This window comes from Equus przewalskii, chromosome 10 (assembly GCF_037783145.1).
Source record: "Equus przewalskii isolate Varuska chromosome 10, EquPr2, whole genome shotgun sequence".
NCBI classification, from domain to species: Eukaryota; Metazoa; Chordata; class Mammalia; order Perissodactyla; family Equidae; genus Equus; species Equus przewalskii.
The window spans coordinates 59,672,599-59,696,789 of record NC_091840.1 but is presented as its reverse complement, the minus strand read 5'-3'; the positions used below and the strand labels follow the sequence as shown (position 1 = coordinate 59,696,789).

Here is a 24,191-nt window from a genome sequence, read left to right as displayed (position 1 = left end):
CCCTCTCCATGTCCTCCCAGAGACCTCCAAGAGACAACCTTGCTGTCCAACCTCAAGACGAGATTTGAACGGAACCTCATCTACGTACGTCCTGGAGTGGGCTCTGCCCTGGGCTTGGGTCTGGAGGCAGCCGTCTCCTGCCTCCTGGGGCCACAGTGGGAAGCACAGATCTCTCCTGCTGGGCCCCAGGCTTGTGGCCTCTGGTTCGAACTCGGGGGCTTCTGTTTGAGCATAACATACTAGAGCCTGGAGTTCTAAGATCTCAAGTCCTAAAACACAGAATGTTGGAGTGGTGGATGCCAGGGGCGGAGGTCTGGAGACAGGGAGCCCAGAAATGTGTGACCGCACGGGAGACCCGATGGTAAAACTTCCAGAGTCTAGAATCCATAGACGTGGATCCCAGGATGGAGGTGGCTAGGGGGTGGAAGGGAGCTACTGGCCCCAGAGTAATAGAACAGAGGCACAGAACCACAGTGCAGGAGGCAGGGCCACCCCGAAGGGCTCTGGCCACCTCAGAGTCCCCTGGGCTCCCAGCTCCCTCCCCACAGCAAGCAGTTTGACCGTGAAGCAGAGGCTCCAGGAGCCGGGCCCTGATGGTGAGTAAATGAAGTATGCAGCAGCCAACATGACCACCTCTGCAGAGTCGTGGCTGTGGGGCTTTACTCCCTCCAGACGCCTCCCAGCCTCACCCTGGTACAGTGCCTGAAATTCGGCTCCCAGAGCAGATGACACAGGAAGCTGTTAGAGGGTCCGAGGTACAAACACCAAGGCCAGGCAGCCAGGGATCTGTCCCCGGAAATGGAATCCAGGCTCCCAGAAGCAGGGGAGGGAGGGACACAGAGGGCCATGAGGAGCCACAGGCACTGAGGCCACTGTCTGCCCAGCAGACGTATATCGGCAGCATCCTGGTGTCAGTGAACCCATACCGAATGTTTGGAATCTACGGGCCGGAACAGGTGCAGCAGTACAGTGGGCGGGCCCTGGGAGAGAATCCCCCGTGAGTGTCTCTGGGGCTGGGGGAGGGGACTGCCCTGGGGTCTCCTGGGTCCCTGCCTGAGCTTGGCGAGTCCCTGGCTGCCCCTCAGCCATGGTTCAGGGCAGCCCACCTGCTTGGCTCAATAGTTTCTCCCCAAGCCTGGCTCCTTCTGGGTTGGAGGCCACTATGGCTCAGACCAGGATGGTGAGCATCGCAGGGAGCATTCCCCGAGGGAGTGGGGGTAGTGTAGGATTGGCTGCTTGGCTGGACAGAGATGCTCCCCTGCCCACCCCCTGGGAGGTTTGGGAGCATGGAGGCAGGGGCTGGCCCCAGTGATGCCTGTGGCCTGTCTCTCTAGGCACCTCTTTGCAATTGCAAATCTCGCCTTCGCCAAAATGCTTGATGCCACACAGGACCAGTGCATAATCATCAGGTGACCAGCGGGCAGGCCGGAGACCACGCTGTGTGTGCGTGGGGGCGTGGGGGCGTCTCAGGCATCAGGTCTGCCTCCGGCCAGACCTGCAGTGAGGCTGGGGAAGTCACTCGACCTCTGGAGTGGAGTGTCCTCTGAGTCACGGCGGGGTTGGGGGAACCCAGAGGAGGCAGTGAACAGATTGAAGCTCACTCTGCTCCTTTGCCTGGTCAGTGGAGAGAGCGGCTCTGGAAAAACTGAGGCCACAAAGCTGATTCTGCGCTACCTGGCCGCCATGAACCCAAAACGGGGTGTCATGCAGCAGGTGAGTCTGTCTGTGGCGTGATCTGTCTCCCTTCCCAGAGCCCTCAGCCGAGCACCCCTTGTGCTCCCCAAGAGACAAGACTCCGTGGCCCCAGGTGGAGGATGGGGAGGCTGAGCCAGGGTTGTACAGAGGGCTCACGGGACTGGGGCTCCCTGGGCCCGGCCAGAGTGGAGGCCACATGGGCAAGGGGAGTCACTCCACTTCTCCCGCCTGGCCTCACCTTCCTGGTTATGGGTCCTGGACATGAAAGAGGCCTGAATGTGGTGGAGGTTCCTGGGGGTGCAGCAGTAGATGCTGGGGCCCAGCGTCTGCAAGATTGGAGGTTTGCTAAGAGTGCTAAGTCCTCCAAACCTGGGAATGTTAGAACCTCAGTAAAGGATTCCTGAGGACCTCCTGGGTGCCAGGCCCAGGCTAGGCTCTGGGGAGGCAGGCAGCAGCAACACAGACTGACAAATGTTCCTACCCTCCTGGGAATTTCATTCTAGTGGAGGATCAGAATGAAAAATAATACAGAAGTAAATTACATATACGTGAAAGGGTGGTAAGTGGTGGAGAAAAAAAGTAGGGAGGCGGATGGGGAGCGTTGAGGGGTTGTAATCTGAAGTGTGGTTGTCAGGGTAGGCCCTACTGAGAAGGCAAGGGAGTGGGCCCTGAGGATGTCTAGGGGAAGAGCAAACAGGCAGAGGGAAGAGCAAGTGCAAAGATCCTGGGGTGCCAGCAGTCTGATGTGCTCAGGGAACAGCAGAGCAGCAGTATGGAGTCCAGATGAGGCAGGACAGTGGCTTGGGCCATGGAGGTGGCAATGGGGTTGGTGAGCACGTCTGGATCCTGGTACAGTTCAAAGGCCAGCAAACAACTTGCTGAGGGACCAGACAGGGGTTTGAGAGAGGGAGACGGTCCAAAGGCAACCCCACGCATTCAGCCTGAGCTACAGGCAGCACAGAGATGCCATCAGCTGAGCGGGCAGGGCTGCAGAAAGAAGACACCAGTGCCCTGGAGCTGTCTTCTGGGTGTTCACCCAGGGACTGGGGGGAGGCGGTGGATGCACCACGAGCCTGGAGCTCAGGGAAGGTGGGGCTGGAGGCGAAGGCTCACCAGCTCAGACTCCAGAACCTGACTCTCAGACTCCCTGCCCTGGGCCCTCGAAGGTTTGCAAGTGGCCACAGTATCCTAGCCAATAGTGATCTTGGCACGTGATCCTGGGGGCATTGGGTGGGGGCTGCTCCGCCCTCAGGCAGGAGTGGGTCGACCCAGGCTCTGTGGTCAGGTGGGGTTACTTCCTGGCAGGCCCTCTCTGATGTCTGTCTTGGCCTGCCAGCCCCTCCCATTCCAGCTTGGGTCTCCTTACAGCCAACTGGACCATCCCTTTGCTCTAGGCAGGGTTTTCACAACCTCTAAGGTTAGACTTCTGGAAGGACTGACTAGGTAGGCAGGCAGATATGTGCATCAAGCCCTTCCTGTGTGCTGGGTGCCTCCAGTTATGTCATCACAGCAGAGCCTCATAGCAGTGTTGGGGCTGGTACATTTGTGTCCATTTACAGATGGGGAAACTGAGGCCTGGGAGGGGGGATGACTTGCCCAATGTCCCACGGTCAGGGAGTGGAGGAGCTGGGATCTGAAGTTCATAGCAGAGAGCTGTCTTGACGGGTCAGGGAGGACGGTCAGAACCATGCACGTGGCTGGCCTGGGAGTTTCTGTGCTGGGCACATAGTAGGTGTGAAGATGTGCTTGTCAGCTGGGACAACCGTGGGCTCATTTTCTAGCCACTGCCCAGCTCTGCTAGCGTAATCAGACAGTCTGATCTGTGGTCAGTTTTAGGCCTGTTTGGACCCAGGGTCTTAAACAATGTCCCTTGTCTTGGCTCCATCCTCCCCCATGTATGGGCGTCATTCTCAACTTGTCTCCCACTGGTCAGCAAGATGGTGCCACAGAACCACAACCCACACCAGGAAAAGTCTCTGGGCTCCCTCTCGTTGGGCTGTTTTTGGCCCTGTGTCCTCATGGGACCCAGTCGTGCCTTGACCAGCCGAGGCCTGGGCCACAGGCTCGGCCTCTAGGCTTGGATGTGACAAGGGTTCCCAGATGGGGAGTGGCTGGATGCTGCACAGCCCAAACCATAGGCACCACCCCTCCTGGGGGCCGGGCTGGTTGCCCCCACAGGGTCAGGTGTTCACCTGCCTGGCCCACCATTCCTTGCCCCAGCCCCGGGCTGTGTGCCCCACCCTGTGCTGGACACCAGGAACAGAGAAGCAGCCGACTCACCTCCAGGTGCCCTCAGGGGGCTCCCAGGCTAATGGATGGCACAGGCCAAACCTCAGGCAGACCCTGACTCATTGAGCAACCCCAGGCCAGCCCCTGCGCCTCTCTGGGCCTCAGGCTACTCTTCTGTTCAGTGGGCACAGTATTTCCTGGACAAAACAGGACCACGGGAGTGAGCAGATGGAGGGAACTGGCACCATCCTCAAGGTAGCAGTTACTATTTCTGGAGAGACTGGACTTCCCCTGCTTCTCCCCTAAGAATTTATCCTGAGGAAGTGACTCAGCCAGAGAAGCACCATATGCATGACAGTGCACATGCTCGTCGCACTCCTGTGGTCTCTTACAGACTCTGGAGTCCCTGGGTGTGTCGCCTCACCTCTCCAAGTCTGAGTTTCCTGATCTGTAAAGCAAGGGGGTTATGAGCACCCACCTCGTAGGACCGTTAACGACAATGTAACGAGGGCAAAGGGCCTGGCACACAGTAGGTGCATAATGAGTGGGGGCTGTGATTAGCTATGACCTGGGCTGCTCTACTCTCATAAAACGATACTCCTTCTTGCATCCATTTAGCAGCTATGTTTTGAGGGCCTCCTCTGCACCACATCCTGTGTAGACGCTGGGGACCCAGAGGTGTTTAGACCGACAGATTCCTGCCTGTGGGGCTGACATTCTAGTTGGGGGAGACAGATGATACAAGGAAATGAGAGAGTTTGCCAATGGCGCTGAAGGCTACAGAGGGAGGGAATTCTGGTGCCCAGAGGCAGGAGCGTGCCTGGGTGTGAAGCGCACAGTCCGGAGGGCTGTGGTGCTGGGCAGAGCGAGGGAGAGGAGGAGAGACGGAGACGTAGCCAGCCGGGGCTGGGCTGGGCAGGGTCGTGAAAGTCTGCGAGGACTTGGCTTTGAGCCTGAGTGAGGTGGGCCGTGGGCAGAACATGACCCAGTGCAGGTTTGCCAAGGACCCTGGAGGGAGCAAGGCCGGGTTTGCAAGGACGCTCCTGCGGGAGCCCAGGTGATCCGTGGTGCTGTGGCTGTGGGGATGGGGAGAAGAGGACATCCCCAGAGCCTTTTGGCAGGTGGACCCAACAGATTCCCACACCCTGGGTTACACTGCAGTCCCCAGGCCCAGATACCTGGGGTCTCTCACCTGGTGGTCTCCCGCCTGCCGCAGGGGCCGAAGGGGTTGGCTAGTCTCTCCATGGTCTGAGGCCCCTGGTGTCCTGGGGGGAGGTGGTCAGTCCTACGGGTGACCGCTTCTGTTCTTGCTCCTCTCTCCTTCTCCTCCCTCCTGGCTGCTCCTGAAGATAAAGGTACTTGGAGTGTTTGTGTGCGTGTGCAGGCTCGTGCCCCTGTGAAATGCGTGTGTGGGGTGCACGTGTGCACATACTCGTGTGTGAGGCAGGATGGGTGGGAAGACGTGTCTGAAGGCCTGTCCAGGCAGGGGGCCTCCAGGTGAGGGCCAGGGGGCTGGAAGAGGGGTAGCTGAGGTCTGCTTGTGGGGATTGGACAGCATGAGGTGGGGACACTGGGAGACCCTGGGGTTCTATGGGGAGCCCACCTCCAGTTGCCCCTTACAAAGGGGATCCTTGAGGGGTCTGTGTCTGGGGAAACCTAGGAGTGGCCCCGGCCATGCTCCCTACTCTAGGCCCCCAGAGCAGTTCCCACATCTTCTTTTGGGGTCCAGATCCTAGAGGCAACACCCCTCTTGGAGTCCTTCGGTAACGCCAAAACCGTCAGGAATGACAACTCCAGCCGCTTTGGGAAGTTCGTGGAGATCTTTCTGGAAGGGTAAGTGGGACAGTGGAGGAGCCCCTGAAGGCCTGCAGCTCACTCTGTGTCCTGGCACAGCCCCTCAGAGCCAACATCAGCCGCCCCTCCCCACCCCTGCTGTGTGCTTCAGCTGACTGTGCTCCCCCACCCTAGGGGCGTGATCTCTGGTGCCATAACCTCCCAGTACCTGCTAGAGAAATCCAGGATTGTGTTTCAGGTGGGCCAGGCCCTCCCAGGCCCTTGTGTGTTGGAATGGGGTTGGGGCGGAGGTGTGTATACATGCAGGTGCTCAGAGCCTGGCCCTGGCGGGATGGCCGAATGGTGAATTAATGAACAGATCCAAGGGGGTGTGTGTGTGTGTGTGTGTAAGCATGTGACCGTGTCTTCTCCCCTCCCCCACGCCCTCCAACCACATGGGCTCTTCCTTGTCCCTAAGGCACGCTGGGCTCTCTCTGCTGCCTCAGGGCCTTTCTACGTGCTCTTCCTTCTATCTGGAGCATGGCCAAACCCCTCACCTCCTCCAAGTCTTCCCTGAAATGTCGCCTGCTCAGGAAGCCACCCCATCTAAAAATGCAGCCCCTCCCCATCCTGCTGGAACTCTCCGCCCCCTTCGCTGCTTTGTTTCTCTCCAAAGCACTTCTCACTGCCTGCCAGCTTTCGTGTTTTAACCGGTGGTTTGCTGAGTATCTGTCTCCCCAGCTAGCAGGAGGCTCCATGAGGTCAGGGGTGTCTGTCTGCCCTGTTCCCCACTGTGCCCCTAGAACAGCACTCGGCACACAGTCGGTGCTCAGCCCTGGCTGAGGGAACCCTCAGGAGGCCTCGTGTGTGCACGTCTGGTCTACAGATACACGCGTATGTGCATGTATGGCCGGTACGCACGTGAGAAGGGCCACCTTCCTCTTGTTTCTCTAAACAAAGTGAAATCCTGCCCAGAGACCCCCGCCCCAGCCAGCAACAGACCGGGAGCTCGCTCATCACAGCGGTGCCTGGTCTCACCTGCAGGCCCGTGTATTTATACTTGTGGGCACACCTGGGCCTGTATGTGTGTCTGGGGGGTCACCTAGTTGGGCGGCTTTCCCCTCTGCACCCACCCACCCACTCTGCAGGCCAAAAACGAGAGGAACTACCACATCTTCTATGAGCTGCTGGCCGGGCTGCCTGCCCAGCTCCGGCGGGCCTTCTGCCTGCAGGAGGCTGAGACCTACTATTACCTGAACCAGGTGAGCGCCAGCAGCACCTGAGGCCCCCGCCTGTGCCCCCGCCCATCAGCCCACTTGGGCCTAGGGAGTCACGTTGTGCTGTCCTAGTGGCCAGCCAAGGCAATGGGGGCTTGGGAGGGCAAGTTTGGATTTAAGGTGTTTCCTCATGAGGCAGACAGGTGTCTTTGGGGTCCAAACCTAGGGTCGGGGAGGCTTACCTGACTCTTCGTTTTCCTGGAGCCCAGAACAGAACTAAGCAGCCTGGAGCTACTGCACTTCCCCTCCAGTGCCTCAGTTTCTTCATCTGTGAAATGATGAGGCACTCTTCAGGGACGTAGCGAGGAGCGGAAGGAACCACATGTCAGGCGCTTAGCACAGGGCCTGGCAACTAGCACCTGCTCAGAGCCTCCGGCCCGCGGGAATGGAACGGGGTGACCAGCTCGGCCAGGCTGCAGGTCTGGGCAGAGCAGGGACCTTGAGGGCTCCCGGCCCCCACTCCGGGTCCCTGACCCCTGGCCCCTGCCCTCACCCAGGGTGGGAACTGTGAGATCTCGGGTAAGAGCGACGCAGATGACTTCCGCCGGCTCCTGGCTGCCATGGAGGTCCTGGGCTTCAGCAGTGAGGACCAGGACAGCATCTTTCGCATCCTGGCCTCCATCCTGCACCTGGGCAATGTCTACTTTGAGAAGTATGAGGTGAGAGGACGCCCTGCCTGCCACAGGGCCCCAGCACCCTCGGGACATGGGTGTCCTTTCAGAGGCTTAGGCACCATCCGTACTTGCCTTTCAGGCTACATGGGGCACACACCGCTTGTTCTTGCCTCCACTTGGGGGTGGCTCATCTTTTCCTTAGTGATGTGTGCGAGCACTTTATATATGTATATGTTAAGGAAATTAGCCCTTTGTCTCTGATATGAATTGAAAATATATTTTCTAGTTTATCATTTATATTTTGGCTTTGTTTACGGGTTTTCTTGGTGTTTGGGGATTTTTTTCGGGCCCTGCAGATTTTTAAAATTATTTTCAGGCATTTCATTTATCAACCTTTTCTTGTATAAGTTTTAGACGTTTTGTCGTTTTTAGAGAGACCTATCTCTCTAAAATTATAACAGGCTTCTCCCATATTTTTTTCAAGACCGTTTTATGGTTTTTGTGTGTATTTTTTTTTTAACACGTAAATATTTGGTTTATCAGGAGTTTATCCTAGTAAGGTGTGAGGTAAGGATCCAGTTTCTTTTTCCCAGATGGCTACTCAGTTACTAATGCCCCAACTTGAGAAATGCGTGTTGATCATGCACTGAATCCCTCTGGACATTCGTGTCCTACGCCAGACTTTCTGTTGTGTTTCATTAGCCTATGCACATCCTCTATGCCTATCCGCAGAGGCCACTAAAGCCACGCTTGTTAATGGTTGTAGCTTTATGATGTGTTTTATCATCTCCTAGGGCCCCCTGCACTCCTCTTCTATTCCAGAACGGTCCCGGCTATTCTAGCTTGTTCATGTTTTTTGGTTTTTGTTTTTCATTTTTTTTTGAGGAAGACTGGCCCTGAGCTAACATCCGTGCCCATCTTCCTCTATTTTATATGTGGGACACTTGCCACAGCCTGGCTTAACAAGCGGCCTTAGGTCCACACCCGGGATCCGAACCCACGAACCCCAGGCCGCCGAAGTGGAATGTGCAAACTTAACCGCTTGCCACTGGGCCGGCCCCTTATTTATGTTTTTTATATGAACTTTAAACTCAGCTTTCTACCTTAGAACATGCTCCTGTTGGTACTTTGTGTAGACGGATGCACAGGAGGTGGCCTCGGTGGTGAGCGCCCGGGAGATCCAGGCCGTGGCAGAGCTGCTGCAGGTCTCCCCTGAGGGCCTGCAGAAGGCCATCACCTTCAGAGTGACCGTGAGTCTGCGCTGTGAGGGTTCTAGCCCAGCCTTCTGCCAGCGCCCGCACAGAGCTGCTTTGTGCCCCATCCTGTGGGCCCTCTCTCCCTCTCCCTTCTCCTCCCCGTCCTGCCCATCTTCTGGGTTGGGCCCAGAGTAGGGTAACCTCAGACCCCAAAGGCATTAGGCATTAGATGCCAACCTCCAGGCCTTTGCATAGGCTGTTCCTTCCGCCTGGAATGCCCCTCCCTTTCTCACACCTACTCATCCTTCAAGACCCAATACAGGGGCCGGCTCGTGTTCTGCTTTGGTGGCCTGGGGTTCGCCAGTTCGGATGCCGGGTGTGCACATGGCACCGCTTGGCAAAAGCCATGCTGCGGTAGGCATCCCACATATAAAGTAGAGGAAGATGGGCACGGATGTTAGCTCAGGGCCAGTCTTCCTCAGCAAAAGGAGGAGGATTGGCAACAGTTAGCTCAGGGCTAATCTTCCTCAAAAAAAAAAAAAAAAAAACAGACCCAATACAGGTATCCCCCTCCTGCAGGGAGCTATCCCTGAGCCCTGGCTGGGTGAGTACCTCCTCTGGCCCCTCACAACCGCTGGCCCCTCCTCCCTTCCCAGATCCCCCTGTGTCTGCTCGTGCTCTTATGCTCTTAGGCTCACTCTGTCTGCGAATGCCTCTGCCTCCCCGTTAGTCCAGCGGCCCCACACCCACCAGCATAGGCAGGCAGAAGGAGGGATGAGGGTGTCCTGTTCCACACCCTGGCCAGCTGTGTGCCTGAGACCAGTCACACCATCTCTTGGACTCCGTTCCCCACACGTCCTGCCCTCCCAATCCTCTGGGGACTTCCTGGAGGTGGTGGGCAGCCTGCTGTCACTCAGGGGCTATGTCCCTCCCCAGGAGACCATGCAAGAGAAGATATTCACCCCGCTGACCGTGGAGAGCGCTGTGGATGCCAGGTGAGGCCCCGTCCCTCCCTGCCTGAGTCCCCAGACCCCCAGGCGCCCCCGCAGTGCTGCCCACCCCAACACCGGGTCTGCTCCAGGGACGCCATCGCCAAGGTCTTGTACGCACTGCTGTTCAGCTGGCTCATCGCCAGGGTCAACGCGCTGGTGTCCCCACAGCAGGACGCGCTGTCCATCGCCATCCTAGACATCTACGGCTTTGAGGTGGGGCTTCACGGGAGCGAGGGGCAGGGCTTACGGCTTCACCCCTCGCGTGTCTGCCCACGGCACGCGTCGTCTGTTCAGGCCCCTCCCTCACTGTTCTCTCCTGTCTCCTACGGCCTCTTCACTCACCCACAAGCATCCCTGAGGCCCCTGGCTGCCGGGCCCTGTGCTGAGCAACACCAGGGGCCCCGGGAAGGACCAGACCTGGGCCCTGCCCTTGGGAGCTTCCAGGAGGGCCTGGCTTGGGGTGGGGGACAGACGCCGACAAACACGGGTCAGAGCCGTAACAGAGGCAGCCTGGCAGTGGGGGAGCCTAGAGAAGACCCTTAGCTGGGCCGGGCAGGGGTCAGGGAGTCTTCCTGAAGGGGGAGGAGACACCCCCGAGCTAATTCTTTAAGAACCAGTAAAGGCACCTGAGGCAGAGGGAACAGCTTCTGCAGAGGCTGAGAGGTGTGGTGGGGCATGCTGTCTGGGAGCCGGGGCAGGCGGGGTGTGGGCAGAGTGCACAGGGAGCGAAACGGTAAGAGACATGGCAGGGTCGTCACAGTGGAAGTGCTGGCTGGTACTCACCTGGCCATGTCATGTGCCAGGTACTGTTCTGAGCACTTTCTGTTTAAAGTCACTATAATCCTTCCACCCACCCTAGGATAGATGCTGTCGTTATCCTCATTTTATAGATGGGGAAACTGAGGCACAGAGGGATTTGCCCAAGGTCACATAGAAAGTGGCAGAGCTGGGATTGGAACCCAGGCAGAAGGTTCCAGAGCCTGGGACTTTAACCACTACCTGTGCTGCTTCCTGAGGGGACCTGGCCTGGGCACCTGTGCACTGGGAACCGTAGAGGGTTCTGAGCAGGGTGTCTGTGATCAGGACTCCAGCTTTCTGAAGCTGTGGCCGTGAAAGGCAGGGAGGGCACTGAGCCAGAGCTTGGGGCGGGGGGACGGACAGGGCCCTAGGCAGGGACAGATGGGCTGCTGGCCACGGGGGGACCAGGGCCAGCCTCACTGCCCACCCAGCAGGACCTGAGCTTCAACAGCTTCGAGCAGCTGTGCATCAACTACGCCAATGAGAACCTTCAGTACCTTTTCAACAAGATCGTCTTCCAGGAGGAGCAGGTGTGCAGGGCCCCCGCGAGCGCTCCCGTCCCTGTCCTGACCAGCCAGCGGGCCTTGCTGCAGACAGGACATGCTGCTGCTTTAAGGGCGCATCAGTGGTTGTCAGTAAACCGAATGGCAGGAAAGGCATTCTAAGCTGGGGGCCAGCACCTGTGAAGGCCTGTGTTCTGGAGGGGAAGGTGCTGGGGTGCTGAGCCCAGAGAACAAGGATCCTCTGGCCCTCTGCAGGGCTGTCCCAGGTGGAGGGAGGAGCAGGGCCCAGAGATGGCTCATGTTGTCCTGCTAGGAAGTGAGCTCCCTGTGCTAGGAGGTGTGCAAGCAGGTGCCTCTGGCCAGGCCCATTCAGACAGATTTGGCCTGGGAGGCGAGGTGGGCAGGGCTCGGAGGCTGAGCCCCTGCTGCCCGCAGGAGGAGTACATCCGGGAGCAGATCGACTGGCAGGAGATCGCCTTTGCCGACAATCAGCCCTGCATCAACCTCATCTCACTGAAGCCCCACGGCATCCTGCGCATCCTCGACGACCAGTGTTGCTTTCCCCAGGTGAGCCGCAGTGGCTGTGTGAGCCTGGCCAGGTTGCTCAGTGTCTCTGAGCCTCATGTCCTCATTAGGCCTGAGTCCGGCAGTCTTCTCTGCTCTGACCTGGCTATGGGGGCTCAGGACACCCAGCCTGCCATTCACAACTTGGGGTAGTTGAGGTTGGACAGAGGGCTATGCGTGTGCAGAGGAGAGGCTGCCCCAGCCTGAGAAGTCACAGGAGGCTTCCTGGAAGAGGTGACCGATTGGGCCTCAGATTTTGACTGGAAGACACAAGGGTGGGATAAGTGCTCTGGGCAGTGGGACAAGAGAGTGCACAGGCAGCTTGGCTGGAGGGGAGGCAGCTGGGAGCTAATCAGACTCACCTGTCTGCAGGGGTCCGGCAGTGGGCAGTGAGGGGAAACCGTGACCCTGTGCTGGCTGGGGACCAGTCAGGGCTGGAGAATTTGCCACTAGACCAGGAACACGGTGCCCAGGCCTCCTGCCCACCCACTGGCCCCCACTTGCCCTCAGGCCACAGACCACACGTTTCTGCAGAAGTGCCATTACCACCACGGCGCCCACCCCCTCTACTCTAAACCCAAGATGCCGCTGCCCGAGTTCACCATCAGGCACTACGCGGGCAAGGTCACCTACCAGGTGAGGCCTGAGACGGCTGGCTGCCAGGGCTGTGTCCCCGCCAGTGGAGACACTGAGCGCCACGTGGCCCCAGGCGTTCACACCTGGTCCAGTTCCAGCCTGCTGATCCCTGTCTGTGTGACCTTGGGCAAAGCACTTTACCTCTCTGAGCCTCAGTTTCCTCATCTGGGAAACGGGGGCAACAATAGTGCCCACATCATGGGGCGAGCGAGAGAAATCCAGGGCCAGGGTGGGTTTGATGAAGAGTGGCTGTTGTCAGTAGTGATGTCACTGTGGTCGCTGTTGTCCCTGTTGTCTCCGGCATGTCCCTGCCCTGGACGTGTCTCAGACCAGGCTTCTAAGCCTCTGTCCCTGTCTGGGCCTCCCTGTTGTCATCTGTGGAGTGGGCACAGGGCAGGGTCCTCCACTGAGGACAGGGCTGAGACCTGGACGAGTCATGTGGAGCTGCAGCTGGTGCTCTCCTCCCCCAGGAGTGGGGAGGGTAGTGGGACTGTGAGGAGGGGGCCAGAGCAGGGGGACAGGGAGACCGAGTCCTGGGGGGCAGGGCTGGGGTCACCTGGGGGCAGTGAGCCCCGACCCCCAGTAAAGAGGAAGAGAGGAGGAGGGAAGCAGGCAGACTGACACACTGGGGCGGGTCACCCCCTGCTCTTCCCCCTGAGCTGTAGCCCCTTTGCAGGTGCACAAGTTCCTGGACAAGAACCACGACCAGGTGCGCCAGGACGTGCTGGACCTGTTCATGCGGAGCCGGACACGGGTGAGCAAGCCTCGCCTCCTGCTGCCCTGGCCCTGCCCTGGAGCACCCAGCCTGTGGTCAGGCTCCTCTCCCAGTCCTGAAATGGGGAGGTACCCTAGCCCCCACCCCTTGTCCTGCCTCTGGCTCACCCCAGCCCCGGCCACGCCCTGACCCCCGTCCCAACTGTTCTCTTTCCTTCCTTCTGTCCTGACCTTGCCCCCTGAAGGGCCACACCCCTGGCTGGCCCCACTGGATGGCCCTGTCTCTCTGCCAGCCCATCCTGACCACGCCCACCCAGCCCTGCCCCATCCCCTCGCTGCGCAGGTCTCGGCTGCTGGTGTCCTGAGCCACCCACCCATCCTCTGGACCTCCGCTTCCCCCTCTGTTAAATGGGCACCGTCCTCCGGAGGCCATTGCCAGAGTCCACAACCATGTGTGTAGCAGGCCACCTTGGGGCCAGGCACACAGTCAGTCCTGTGTGTCTCCAGACTGAAAAAAAAAGTCAGCCCAACCACGGGATGGGTCCTGTGGAAGGTGCTGAGCACCCTGACTTGAGAGGCGTGCAAGCTGGGAGCGCAGTGGCCTTGCGGAGAGGGCAGGGGTCCAGTGGTTAGTTTTCTGATCCCTCTGGTCCAGAGATTGGCCCCTTTTATTCTCTCCCTGTTTCTCTCCCCGTTGTCTCTTGCCCCCCGCCTCTCCCTGGCCCTCGGTGCCTTGACCGCTGCCACCTCTGCAGGTGGTGGCACACCTCTTCTCCAGCCACGCCCCACAGGCTGCCCCACAGCGCCTGGGCAAGAGCAGCTCCGTCAGCCGGCTACACAAGGCACACACAGTGGCCGCCAAGTTCCAGCAGTCGCTCCTGGATCTGGTGGAAAAAATGGAGAGGTGGGCGTGGCAGACGGGAGGGCACCCAGCCTCACCTCTGACCCACTCCATGACCCTCACGGGTAAGCACCTTTCTTTTCTGGGGCCTCACACTGCCCTCCTCCCACCCCTGCCCAGGTGTAACCCCTTGTTCGTGCGTTGCCTGAAGCCCAACCACAAGAAGGTACGTGATGACTGAGGTCTCAGGGAGAGCTAAATCCTCTTCCCCGTGCTGTGTGACCTTGGGCAAGTGGCTTTGCTTCTCTGGACCTCCATCTTCCCAGCCCACTGTGGGGACAATTCACCATTGACAGTTACCTTTGCACACGGGTGGGCGAATGTGCAGACTCCCTGTCTGGGCCTTCCCCACAGGAGCCAGGCCTCTTTGAGCCAGATGTGGTAATGGCACAGTTACGCTATTCGGGGGTGCTGGAGACTGTGCGGATCCGCAAGGAGGGCTTTCCGGTGCGGCTGCCCTTCCAGGTGTTCATTGACAGGTACCTCAGTCAGAGTGGTTCCTGATCTCCATGGACCCCTAACTAGCCCCCCAGGGCCCCAGGAATACACAACCAAAGCAGGACAGGGCTTGCCGTGCACAGTTGCTCAGGTTGTACACCACACAAGATCACTGCATGCTAGCTGTTATATGGCAAATATATCTATTGTTTTGCATTTTTTTGTAGTTTCATGTTGATTCCAAAGAGGAGTAATTTTAACAGTTATTATGATAAGCTTCCAGCAGATGGCAGTAAAGCGTCTTATTCTACTGAAACCAACCAAGGATTTTCTGACACCCAGGAGTAGAGTCTTGAGGATGGAGTGCCTTTTTCTGATTAGAAGACACTGAGTAGAGCTACTGCTGGGGCCTGGGCCTCCTGGAGTCGGGGGTTGGGGTGAGCCTGTGGTCTAGCAGGCAGCCAGGGTGAGTGGCACAGCCTGGCTAAGTTTGGGCCCCTGCAGGTACCGCTGTCTAGTGGCCCTCAAGCACAGCCTGCCAGTCAGTGGGGACGCGTGTGTGTCAGTGCTGAGCCGCCTGTGCACCGTCACGCCGAACATGTACCGTGTCGGCATCAGCAAGGTGAGTCCCGCGCCACACTCAGCCCTAGAGGCCCCGAGTCAGGGGCTCCAGAACTGGCGCCGGGACGCAGAAATGTCCCAGAGGCCACCCGGCTGAGCTTGGTAAATGGAGTGCTGACCCCACCTCTGGACCTTAGCTCGGCAGTTCCCACTGCCTGACGCACCAGCACCCTCTCTTCCACTTCTCCAAACCCAGCCCATCCTCCGCCCAGCTCCAGGAGGCCGCCCTCTCTGTTCTGTCTCCATGGACTTCTGGGGGCAGGGGGGGGGGCGCCCATCCAGCCGCCTGGCCCTTAGGGCCTCAGTGCTGCCTCCCATCCTCAGCTGTTCCTCAAGGAGCACCTGCACCAGCTGCTGGAGAGCATGCGGGCGCGGGTCCTCAACCTGGCAGCCCTCACGCTGCAGCGCCGGCTCCGTGGCTTCCTCATCCAGCGGCGTTTCCGCTCCCTGCGCCGCAAGGTCGTCCTGCTGCAGAGCCGGGCCCGCGGCTACCTGGCCAGGTGTGGTCCAGAGGGGGCGGGACTCCCTGCAGCCCTAGGGCTGGGCTTGGGAGAGGGTATGCCCTGGTAGGAAGCTCCCTGTTCCTGGAGGCATGCAAGATGCTTCTTTCCTCCCCACCCCAGGCAACGATATCAGCAGATGAGAAGGAGGCTGGTAAAGTTCCGGTCCCTGGTGCACACGTACATGAGCCACCGGCGTTACCTCAAGGTGCGGGCCCGCCCCTCGCCCTTCTACCAGGAGCCAGGCCTGCCCCATCTGGGTCCAGGGAGCAGCAGGGGTGGGCAGGAGGCGCTTAGCACTGGAGGAGACTGTTGGTCTTGGACATTCTTGGGTTCGGCTCCCGGCTCTGCCACTCCCTGGCTGTGTGACCGTGGCCCCCCTTGGGGTTGTGGAGAGGGTAAAATGAGATGCTGCACGGGAGGGATGTGGCCTGAGCTGGGATCAAGGTGGGGTCCTCAGTGATTGGGTACGATTAGAATTTGGCGACTGAACAGCACTGACATAGATTGCTCTTACTTCAATGCCAGTCTTGGCCACTGTCGCATAAACCAGCCACCGGAAAGACACACATACCTCCCCAAAGCCCTGCAGAACTGCGTGGCTTCCACTGGAGGCTTTGTGGGGCCCCAGGGGAGGGGCTTCTGTCACACATCTCTTGGCTGCTTCCCCGAAATCCTCCTGTGTGGCTCCCTTCGCCCGCGTCTCACTCCCTCTGCCCTCTGCCCTCTGCCCTCTGCCCCTGACTGTCTCTCCATTGCTCTGTCTTTCTCACTTCCCCTCCCTGTTTGTCTGGCCACACCTCTGCCTCCGCCTGTCTGTGAGGTGGGGCAGTCGCCTCCAGCCAACAGGCCAGCTGACCCCCTTGCTTCTCACGCCGCTACCTTGAGCGCGCAGGCCTGGGCCTGCCGTCACCTCTGCCCGCCATTTCCCACCTTGACCATCTGCCCTTCTGCAGCTGAGGGCAGAGCAGAGGCTCCGGGTGGAGGAGGTGCGGCTACGGGAGCAGGAGGTGGGTGTGGGGGTCTGGGTGGCAGCAGGGGCCAGGAAGGGAGGCTGGCAGGTGGGGGCTATGGCAGGCCTGTCCCCTCACCATGCACTGTCTGTGCAGGAGCTGAGCAAGCGGGAGGTGGTCGCTGTGGGGCACCTGGAGGTACCAGCAGAGCTGGCCGGGCTCTTGCGAGCAGTGGCAGGTACATCAGCGCTGGACTGTGTGGTTGGGGTGGGTGTGAGTGGGCAAGGGAGCCTCATGCCCTCCTCTCTCCCCAGGCCTCAGGCCGGCCCGGGAGCCCCAGGTGGCCCCCGTGCGGACTCCCCGGCTCCAGGCTGAGCCCCGTGTCACACTGCCCCTGGACATCAACAATTACCCCATGGCCAAGTTTGTCCGGTGCCACTTCAAGGTAAGGGCTGGCCTAGGCCCAAGTGGCTCTGGCCAGTGAGCACTGACCAGTTAGAACTGACACTGTCCTCAGCCTGGGGCAGGCTCCGGGCCGTGCCCTGTGAGACTGGGTGTAAGCCCTTCAGTTGCTGGCTCATGAGGAGTCTGGGGGCTCCAGGGGCCCAGACGGCCGTGGAGGGCCCTCAGGGGCTCGGGAAGCAGCTGTTTCCACCCAGTCTGGAAATAGTTCAGAGACTGAACAACCAGTGGGCCACAGCCCGTCATTCCTGCCGTAAGTTACTGCCCTCCAGAAAGGGCCTAGGTAGGGGCTCAGACTGTCACTACCACCAACTTGCCAAGATCGGTGCTGTCCCTCTGCCAGCCTCAGTTTCCCCATCTGCACAGTGGGGACAGGAGCCATTGCCTCCCAGACTCTTATACCCCCACCTGCAGAGAGGAGTGGATCCAGGTGTGCCCGTCTGTCCGTGCCCTGTCCCCACGTGCCTGCCCTGTGTCCCTAGGAACCTGCTTTTGGGATGCTGACAGTACCCCTGAGGATGCCGCTCACGCGGCTGCCCGTAGAGCTGCACGCGGAAGCTGTGGGCGTCTTCAAGCTGGTATGGGTCTGCCCAGACCACCTTCAAACGCACAGCCTCTACCCCTGAGGCCTGGCCGCAGGCCCCTCTTCTGGCTCTCCAGGAGCTTCCACTAGCCCAGGCTGTAAGACCAGCCTGCTACTTGGAGGACAGACACCTGGCAGGGGCAGAGGGGACCCGGCCTCCTCTCTGTGCTGGGGTCTGGGGATTGAGGGCTTTTCTTTTCCCAGCCATCTTCCTGGCAAAAAAGGCTGCCTTGGAGCCTCTCCGGAGCTTCTGGGGGGCCCTGGGAATGCATCCAGGCCCTCTCCTCACGGACTTCCTTGTCTGAAGGGGAAGGCAGAGCACACCCGGCTATTGGCCACCAGCATGGACAGAGGGGGTCCCACTGGGGCCCCTAATCAAGTCCTGGGCAGGGTCAGAGAAGGCTTCCTGGAGGAGGAGGCATTTGAGCTAGAGTTGAAGGAGGAGTCAGAATGTCCCAGCCAGGGCGAATGAAGAAAGCACAGAGAGAAGAGGAAATTGATGTGGTCAGAACAGAGAATCAGGAGAGTGAGGACGAGAGGGGTCACGAGGCCTTGACTGATAGACCTAGAGCTCAGATTTCATCCCAAGGGCCCTAGGGAGCCAAGGAAGGTGCTTCCATGGGAGGGATGTGGTCGGATAGGAATTAGAAATATGCTCTGGGGCCTGGATGGAGCAGGAGGAGGGGGCCTGCTGGAGGCCACGGCTGTGGGGAGGGGGCTGAGGCTGTATGGAGAACGATAGAAGGTTTGTGAGCAGGAGAGAAAGTCAGTATGTACTTTAGATCTTGGCTTCTCCCCTAGTTGGGGTGAACTGCCTGGGTTTTGCCATAGGATACAGCTATTATATTGTGTTAGGGAGGACTTTTATATGGGCGGGGGGACACATGAGAAGGACATGAGAGGGATGTGTGTTGGGGGTGGGGATCCTGTGGGAACAACCTTCGAGAGGCCCAAGGAGTCTGTTTGTGGCCCAGATCCTGCGTTTCATGGGCGACCCCCACCTGCACGGTGCCCAGGAAAACATCTTCGGGAACTACATTGTGCAGAAAGGGCTGGCAGTGCCCGAACTGCGGGACGAGATCCTGGCACAGCTGGCCAACCAGGTGTGGCACAACCCCAGCGCCCACAATGCCGAGCGGGGCTGGCTCTTGCTGGCTGCCTGTCTCAGTGGCTTTGCACCTTCCTCCAGCCTCAGCAAGTACCTGCTCAAGTGAGTGGAACCAGGTCGGGCCGGGCCGTGAGGACAGTGACACTGGCATTAGGCCCTGGGTGGGATGTTAAAAGTCAGGACAGGAGTGAGGTCTCTGTGCTTGGGAGCTGGAGCATGGAGGCAAGCCAGGGACTGCTCTCCGTCTCTGCTGGGATCAGAGCAAGAATGAAGGGCACATATTCACTGTGGAGGGTGGGAGTCAGGTGAGACTGCATAAAGGACTTCTAGAACTCAGAGGGTGGTAAGACCAGGGTATGGGGAATTTGGAAGAGAGACATTGACCTTTCACGTCATGGGGGTATAGTGGGGTGGTTAGGAGTATAGATCCTGACAGTGTGTTCAAATTGCAGCTCAACCATGTATAAGCGGTGTGACCTTGGGCAAATTACTTAACCTCTCTGAGCCTCGGTTTCCTCATCTATGAAATAGGGATAATGAGAGTACCTGTTGCAGAGGTTGTGTGAGGATTAAATGTGTAAACACATTTGAAGTACTAGACCAGAGCATGTGGCATGTCAGCATAGCCATCGTCAACATCCTGATAATGACTGATGATGGTATCACCTTGCTGGGTGAGAAGGCTGATTTGCAAGGAAAAGAGCTCCAGCAGGCCCTGGGTGCGAATCCCAGCTCCGACACTTACCTGCTATGTGACCTCCTGCTATGTGACCTAGGGCAAGTCACTGCCCCTTTCTGAACCTCTTTCCTTACCTATAACTTAGGAATGGTAACAGAACCCACCTTGCAGGCTGGCTGTGAGCTACAGAGTGTACAGAGCTTCACCCAGGCCTCGTGCAGTCCGTGGGCAGCTTGCTTGGCCAGCCTTGTGAATCTGTGGCAGGAGGGGAGGGCCACTGCCTGCCTGTCCGGAGCTTCCTGTGGGCACAGCTCCAGGTTCCCTCTTGTAGCCACTGAGGGCTGCTCCACGGCTGCTCCTGGCTGGGCCCAGCGGCAGGTGGGAGGGGGACAGGGAGGGGCATGAGGAGCACCTGCTGCTGGCAGGGATCAGGCCCCTTGGTTCTGGGTCAAGTTGAACCCTCAGGGCCATCTCTAGTATAGATGAGAACCTGGAGAAAGGCTCAGAGGGGCCAGAGAAGCAGCCAGAGTTGCCTGACAGATGGAGGGCAGAGTCCTCTGAGTCCACTTGTTTGCCCACCCCCTACTGCAGACCACCCCCCCCCCCCGCCCCACCAGTGACATTTGCTTCAACAAGCTTAGGTGGGCCAACCTGGAATCTCTTTGGCGTATCTTTGGACCCCTCTGCTGGCTTAAGATACTTCTGGGCTAGCCTGGGATCCTTTCAGCTTAGCGCTGGACCTCTGGGCTAGCCTGAGATATTTTTTAGCCTAGTCTCAGACTCTGGGTTAGTCTGGGGGCCTTTTCAGCCTCACCTTAGTGCTCTGGGCTAGCTTGGGCCTCCCTCAGACTAGCCTCAGAGTCTTTCCCCACCCCAGGCTAGCCTCATCCCTCTTCGTCCTGACTCCAACTCCTACCCATCAGGTTTGTGTCTGATTATGGGCGGAATGGCTTCCAGGCTGTGTGTCAACATCGCCTCATGCAGGCCATGGGCCGGGCCCAACAGCAGGGCCCTGGGGCTGCCCGCACCTTCCCTCCAACCCAGCTCGAGTGGATAGCAACCCAGGAGAAGGCTGCCATGGCGCTGGATGTGGGCTGCTTCAATGGTGAGCTGCCTTCTCCCACCTCCCTCATGGAGAGGTAGCTGGAGTTACCAGTCCCCAGTGTGCCCTGGGGTCAGGAAAGCCACGGAAGCTTCTAGAGCTGGGGAGGGGCTTGCTGGACATGGCCCTGGAAAGACGTGAACATGTGGATGTGGGGGCTGGACCTGGAATGGGGAGGGGAGCCGGGGCAGTGAGGGTGCCGTTCCAGGGTCCAGGACGAAAGTGGGGAGGCCTCAAAGCAGGAGGCAGGTGTGGAAGCAGCAGGACTGGACCCCAGGTGTACCCGGGCTGAGCCCGGCACCTGCTGCTGCCCCAGGTGACCAGTTCTCCTGTCCGGTGCACTCCTGGAGCACAGGGGAAGAGGTGGCTGGAGACATGCTGAGACACAGGTCAGTTCCTGGAAGGCTCTGTCTAGCACAGCCTTGTGGACCTGGGAAGGAGGAGGCGGGGGAGGAGGCCGGATCCCCCAAAGGGCCCATAGGGCCCACTCTGGTCATGCTTGGGGTCTGGCTTATATCCCAGGGTCTCCCGAGGTGGCACCATCCCTCATTTCCATCCTTCCGCATGCTGTCACCAGGGGACTGGCAGATGGCTGGCGGGGCTGGACAGTGGCCATGAAGAATGGGGTCCAGTGGGCAGAGCTGGCAGGCCATGACTACGTGCTGGACCTCGTGTCAGACCTCGAGCTGCTCAGGGACTTCCCGCGACAGAAGTCTTACTTCATCGTGGGTGCAGAAGGGCCCATGGCTGGCAGGGGAGGCTCCAGAGTGTAGGTGGCTACCCAGCCTGCACACAGAGGGCCTCTGCCAGCCCAAGGCTCCTCCCAGCTGCTGGGAGAGGCTGAGTTCTGAATTAAGCTTCTTGTGGAGGTGGGCTTGCCAAAGGATCCTGCCTTTAGCGGGAGACAGTCACCCAATTCCAGGGCACAGAAGAGAATCGAGGGCTGGTTCTGGGAGGGCCGTGGGTCTCCCGCTGGGGGTCAGCTGCTCCGTGTTCCCCTCCCCCACAGGGTGTTTGGGAACAGCTGGGACTCAGATGAGGAGACGCCCACTAGGCCCCAGCCCCAGGGGCACATGCCCAAAGGGGCTGATTCTGATGGGTACTGCAGCCACAACGAGGACAGTACAAATGGGGAGACTGAGGCACAGAGAGGGACAGCAACCCACCAAGGTCAACCAGCAGTGGCCACCGTGTCTGGTGGGGAAGGGAACCTGGGGGCTGCGGGAGGTGATCAGCGGGAGAAAAGAGCTTGACTTTTGGGGTTTCTCTCCTGCCCCACCAGACTTGGACAGCCTTCGAGAACCTGTTGTGCCCCACAGGGGACTGGACCGCTACCTGGACAGCCTCTTCGACCCCGTGCTGTTCCACGGGGACGCGGTACGGATCGGGTGGGGCGTTTGCAGTCAGCAGGCACAGATGTATACACCAAGTCACACGTGCCCACAGGGTAACACCCCAGCCAGAGCTGTGGGGTGACCTGTCTCAAGTCTCTGCTGGGAGCCGGGCAAAGGATGAGGGTGTCCTCGTGGTTAGAGAGGCTAGCGATGCTCCTGGCTGATGGCAGAAAGAGCCACAGCGAGAGGTCCAGGACCCCTCCTCCATCTCCTTTGGGCGCCAGCCCCCATCAGGCACCCTTGCTCACCCTGGGAACTCCCAGGAGCCCCTCCATGGCGTGATGTGCGGCCTGAGCAGGGTACAGCCCCTCTCTGAGCCTCAGTTTACTCCTCTGTGAGGGGGAGGGGCTGGGAGCTCACAGGTTGCGGGAGGACTGGCTGGGATGCCGCATGGACAGAGGCTGGGCAGAGAGCAGATACTGGGCCGTCAGGAGGCCCCGGGGTGGAGAAGATGGCTGGTATCAGGTACCTGTTGCCTTGGAAACTTGGGTGTGTGGCATTGAGATGGTCACTTGAGCCACATGCTTCCTCCAGGACCTAGAGAAGCCAACGGCCATTGCCTACCGCATGAAAGGGGGAGGCCAGCCTGGCAGAGGGGGCGGTAGCAGCACCGAAGACTCCCCCAGGAGTCCCCCAGAGCCAAAGCCAAAACCAAGTCAGTGCCTGCGCCTGGGTGGGTTCCAGGCTGGGTGGGGCCCGCATGGTTCTGGGGCTCCTCCCTGTGCTAGAGTGGAGGCAGCCATGGGCGTGGCAGGGTGAGACTCTGGGGGGGCGTCGTAGGGAGTTTCTGCTTCCCCCCCGTCTCCCACGCCTGGGACCCATGCCCTCCAACTTGGCTCCCCAGTCCCAGGCCTGGACGCTTCCACGCTGGCTCTTCAGCAAGCCTTCATCCACAAGCAGGCCGTGCTGCTGGTGAGTGCGGGAGGGGCTCCCGGGGCCCCGGCCATGGGCCTGCCTGGTTACCACCACCCCCTCTCCTCAGGCTCGGGAGATGACCCTGCAGGCCATGGCGCTCCAGCAGCAGCCCCTGGGGCCCACCCCAAGGCCCTTGCTGCCCGAGGTGAGCCTGGCCCACCCAGGGAAGTGCTGTGCTGCTCCAGGGCATCATTGCACCTCTCTGAGCTAGGACCCCACAGCCCATGCTGGGCAGACACGGGGACCCTGAGAACAGGCTGGTGTGTCCTAGGAAGCCTGTCTCGTACCTTGTTTTCCACAGAAACCTCCAGCGCCAGAGGCATGGCCGAAGTCTGTAGGCACTGGACCCCCAGCCAAACCCGTGCTCCTGCGCCCTGCTCCAAAGCCTTTGGCCCCAGCCCCTCTGGCCAAGGCCCCCAGGCCCCTCACCAAGCCCGTGGCTGCCCCCATTCTAGCTCTGGACCGGGCTTCTCTAGAAACCAGTGGGTATCCTAGCCTGCTGGGGTGGGGCTCCCAGGACAGGGCCGGGAGTGGGGTCTCAGCCTGTCCCCCCATCTCACGCCTCGCCTACAGCTTCGCCCTGCTCAGAGCTGGTCCGGCACTCACCACTCAACTCGGAGCACTTCCCGCAGCCCACGCAGCAGATCAAGGGCATTGTCAGGCAGTACCAGCAGCCGCCTCGGGGAGGCCAGCCCGGGGCCCGCAGGTCAGCCCTGCCTGGACCCCAGCCCTCCGGCCCTCCAGCCCTTCAGAGAGGGACCTCCTCACCGACCCTGAGCACCAGCTCTCCACGTGCCCATCCGCTGGGTCGACAGCGCCCTGCGCAGCAACCCTTAGGGAGTGAGTCCCATAACGCAGGTGGCCCAGATGAGCCCCGGGAGCAAAAGGAGGCCCATGTGCTCTGTAGGCTGTGCTGTGCCCCCTCAGGCCTGTCCCTGGTCCTCTCTGGATTCTCATTTATAATGATGGGGGGCGGAGGAAGGAGTTCCCTGTTGTAGGAATTTGTAGCTGGGAGGAGGAGACTGAGTGTCCAACCCACCAGGAAGGACGGTGGAAGGGTGTTCGTGAAGCAGGCAGACCCCCATGAGGAGGCCCTGATGATCCTGAAGGGGCAGATGAGCCACCCGGCGGTGGCACCTGGCACCCAGGTGAGGGGCGCGGTCGGGCTGGGTCCAGGCAGAACAGAAGACAAAGCGGGGCCTCCGGGAGCCTCAGGAGCCAGCTGCCCCTGTGAGCGCTGGCCCTGCCGCTGCCCCTGGGGCCCGCCCTGCTGGCTGAGCACTTTCTTTTGGGGGGACAGGTGCCCAGAGAGGATGTGGCCCTGGTGAAGCCAGCGACCAGTGCACCGAGGCCATCTTTGGGGCCCACTCCAGGTGAGGGGCCACGAGGGTGCGGGGAGGGGCCAAGGGCAGGTGTCCAAGTGTCCAAGTGAGTCTCTGTGAGCACAGGTAAGTCTTGGTCTGTGTGTCAGTGGGGAGCGTGAGTGTCCCTGAGCCTGTGTGGACCTCCTGTATGGGCATTTGTGTAATTATATCAGCACCTCA

General features: G+C 59.8%; 1 protein-coding gene across 1 annotated transcript in view; it reads left to right on the top strand.

The window, feature by feature from the left end:
* Positions 1-24,191, top strand: part of MYO15A (myosin XVA) — a 52,774-nt gene that overhangs the window by 6,693 nt on the left and 21,890 nt on the right. The window contains exons 3-40 of the mRNA XM_070561177.1: positions 21-84; positions 888-997; positions 1,335-1,409; positions 1,623-1,713; positions 5,654-5,757; positions 5,893-5,956; positions 6,846-6,959; positions 7,472-7,633; positions 8,725-8,838; positions 9,721-9,779; positions 9,866-9,989; positions 11,009-11,104; positions 11,513-11,644; positions 12,152-12,277; positions 12,954-13,031; positions 13,747-13,895; positions 14,013-14,058; positions 14,247-14,371; positions 14,835-14,952; positions 15,276-15,451; positions 15,575-15,659; positions 16,408-16,461; positions 16,561-16,642; positions 16,719-16,849; positions 17,349-17,444; positions 18,424-18,659; positions 20,160-20,341; positions 20,655-20,727; positions 20,916-21,107; positions 21,348-21,508; positions 21,621-21,715; positions 22,267-22,387; positions 22,577-22,644; positions 22,715-22,792; positions 22,949-23,129; positions 23,221-23,353; positions 23,690-23,795; positions 23,948-24,020. Of these exons, the coding sequence (XP_070417278.1) occupies positions 21-84; positions 888-997; positions 1,335-1,409; positions 1,623-1,713; positions 5,654-5,757; positions 5,893-5,956; positions 6,846-6,959; positions 7,472-7,633; positions 8,725-8,838; positions 9,721-9,779; positions 9,866-9,989; positions 11,009-11,104; positions 11,513-11,644; positions 12,152-12,277; positions 12,954-13,031; positions 13,747-13,895; positions 14,013-14,058; positions 14,247-14,371; positions 14,835-14,952; positions 15,276-15,451; positions 15,575-15,659; positions 16,408-16,461; positions 16,561-16,642; positions 16,719-16,849; positions 17,349-17,444; positions 18,424-18,659; positions 20,160-20,341; positions 20,655-20,727; positions 20,916-21,107; positions 21,348-21,508; positions 21,621-21,715; positions 22,267-22,387; positions 22,577-22,644; positions 22,715-22,792; positions 22,949-23,129; positions 23,221-23,353; positions 23,690-23,795; positions 23,948-24,020 (4,274 nt within the window). The remainder of the gene's footprint in view (positions 1-20; positions 85-887; positions 998-1,334; positions 1,410-1,622; positions 1,714-5,653; positions 5,758-5,892; positions 5,957-6,845; positions 6,960-7,471; positions 7,634-8,724; positions 8,839-9,720; positions 9,780-9,865; positions 9,990-11,008; positions 11,105-11,512; positions 11,645-12,151; positions 12,278-12,953; positions 13,032-13,746; positions 13,896-14,012; positions 14,059-14,246; positions 14,372-14,834; positions 14,953-15,275; positions 15,452-15,574; positions 15,660-16,407; positions 16,462-16,560; positions 16,643-16,718; positions 16,850-17,348; positions 17,445-18,423; positions 18,660-20,159; positions 20,342-20,654; positions 20,728-20,915; positions 21,108-21,347; positions 21,509-21,620; positions 21,716-22,266; positions 22,388-22,576; positions 22,645-22,714; positions 22,793-22,948; positions 23,130-23,220; positions 23,354-23,689; positions 23,796-23,947; positions 24,021-24,191) is intronic.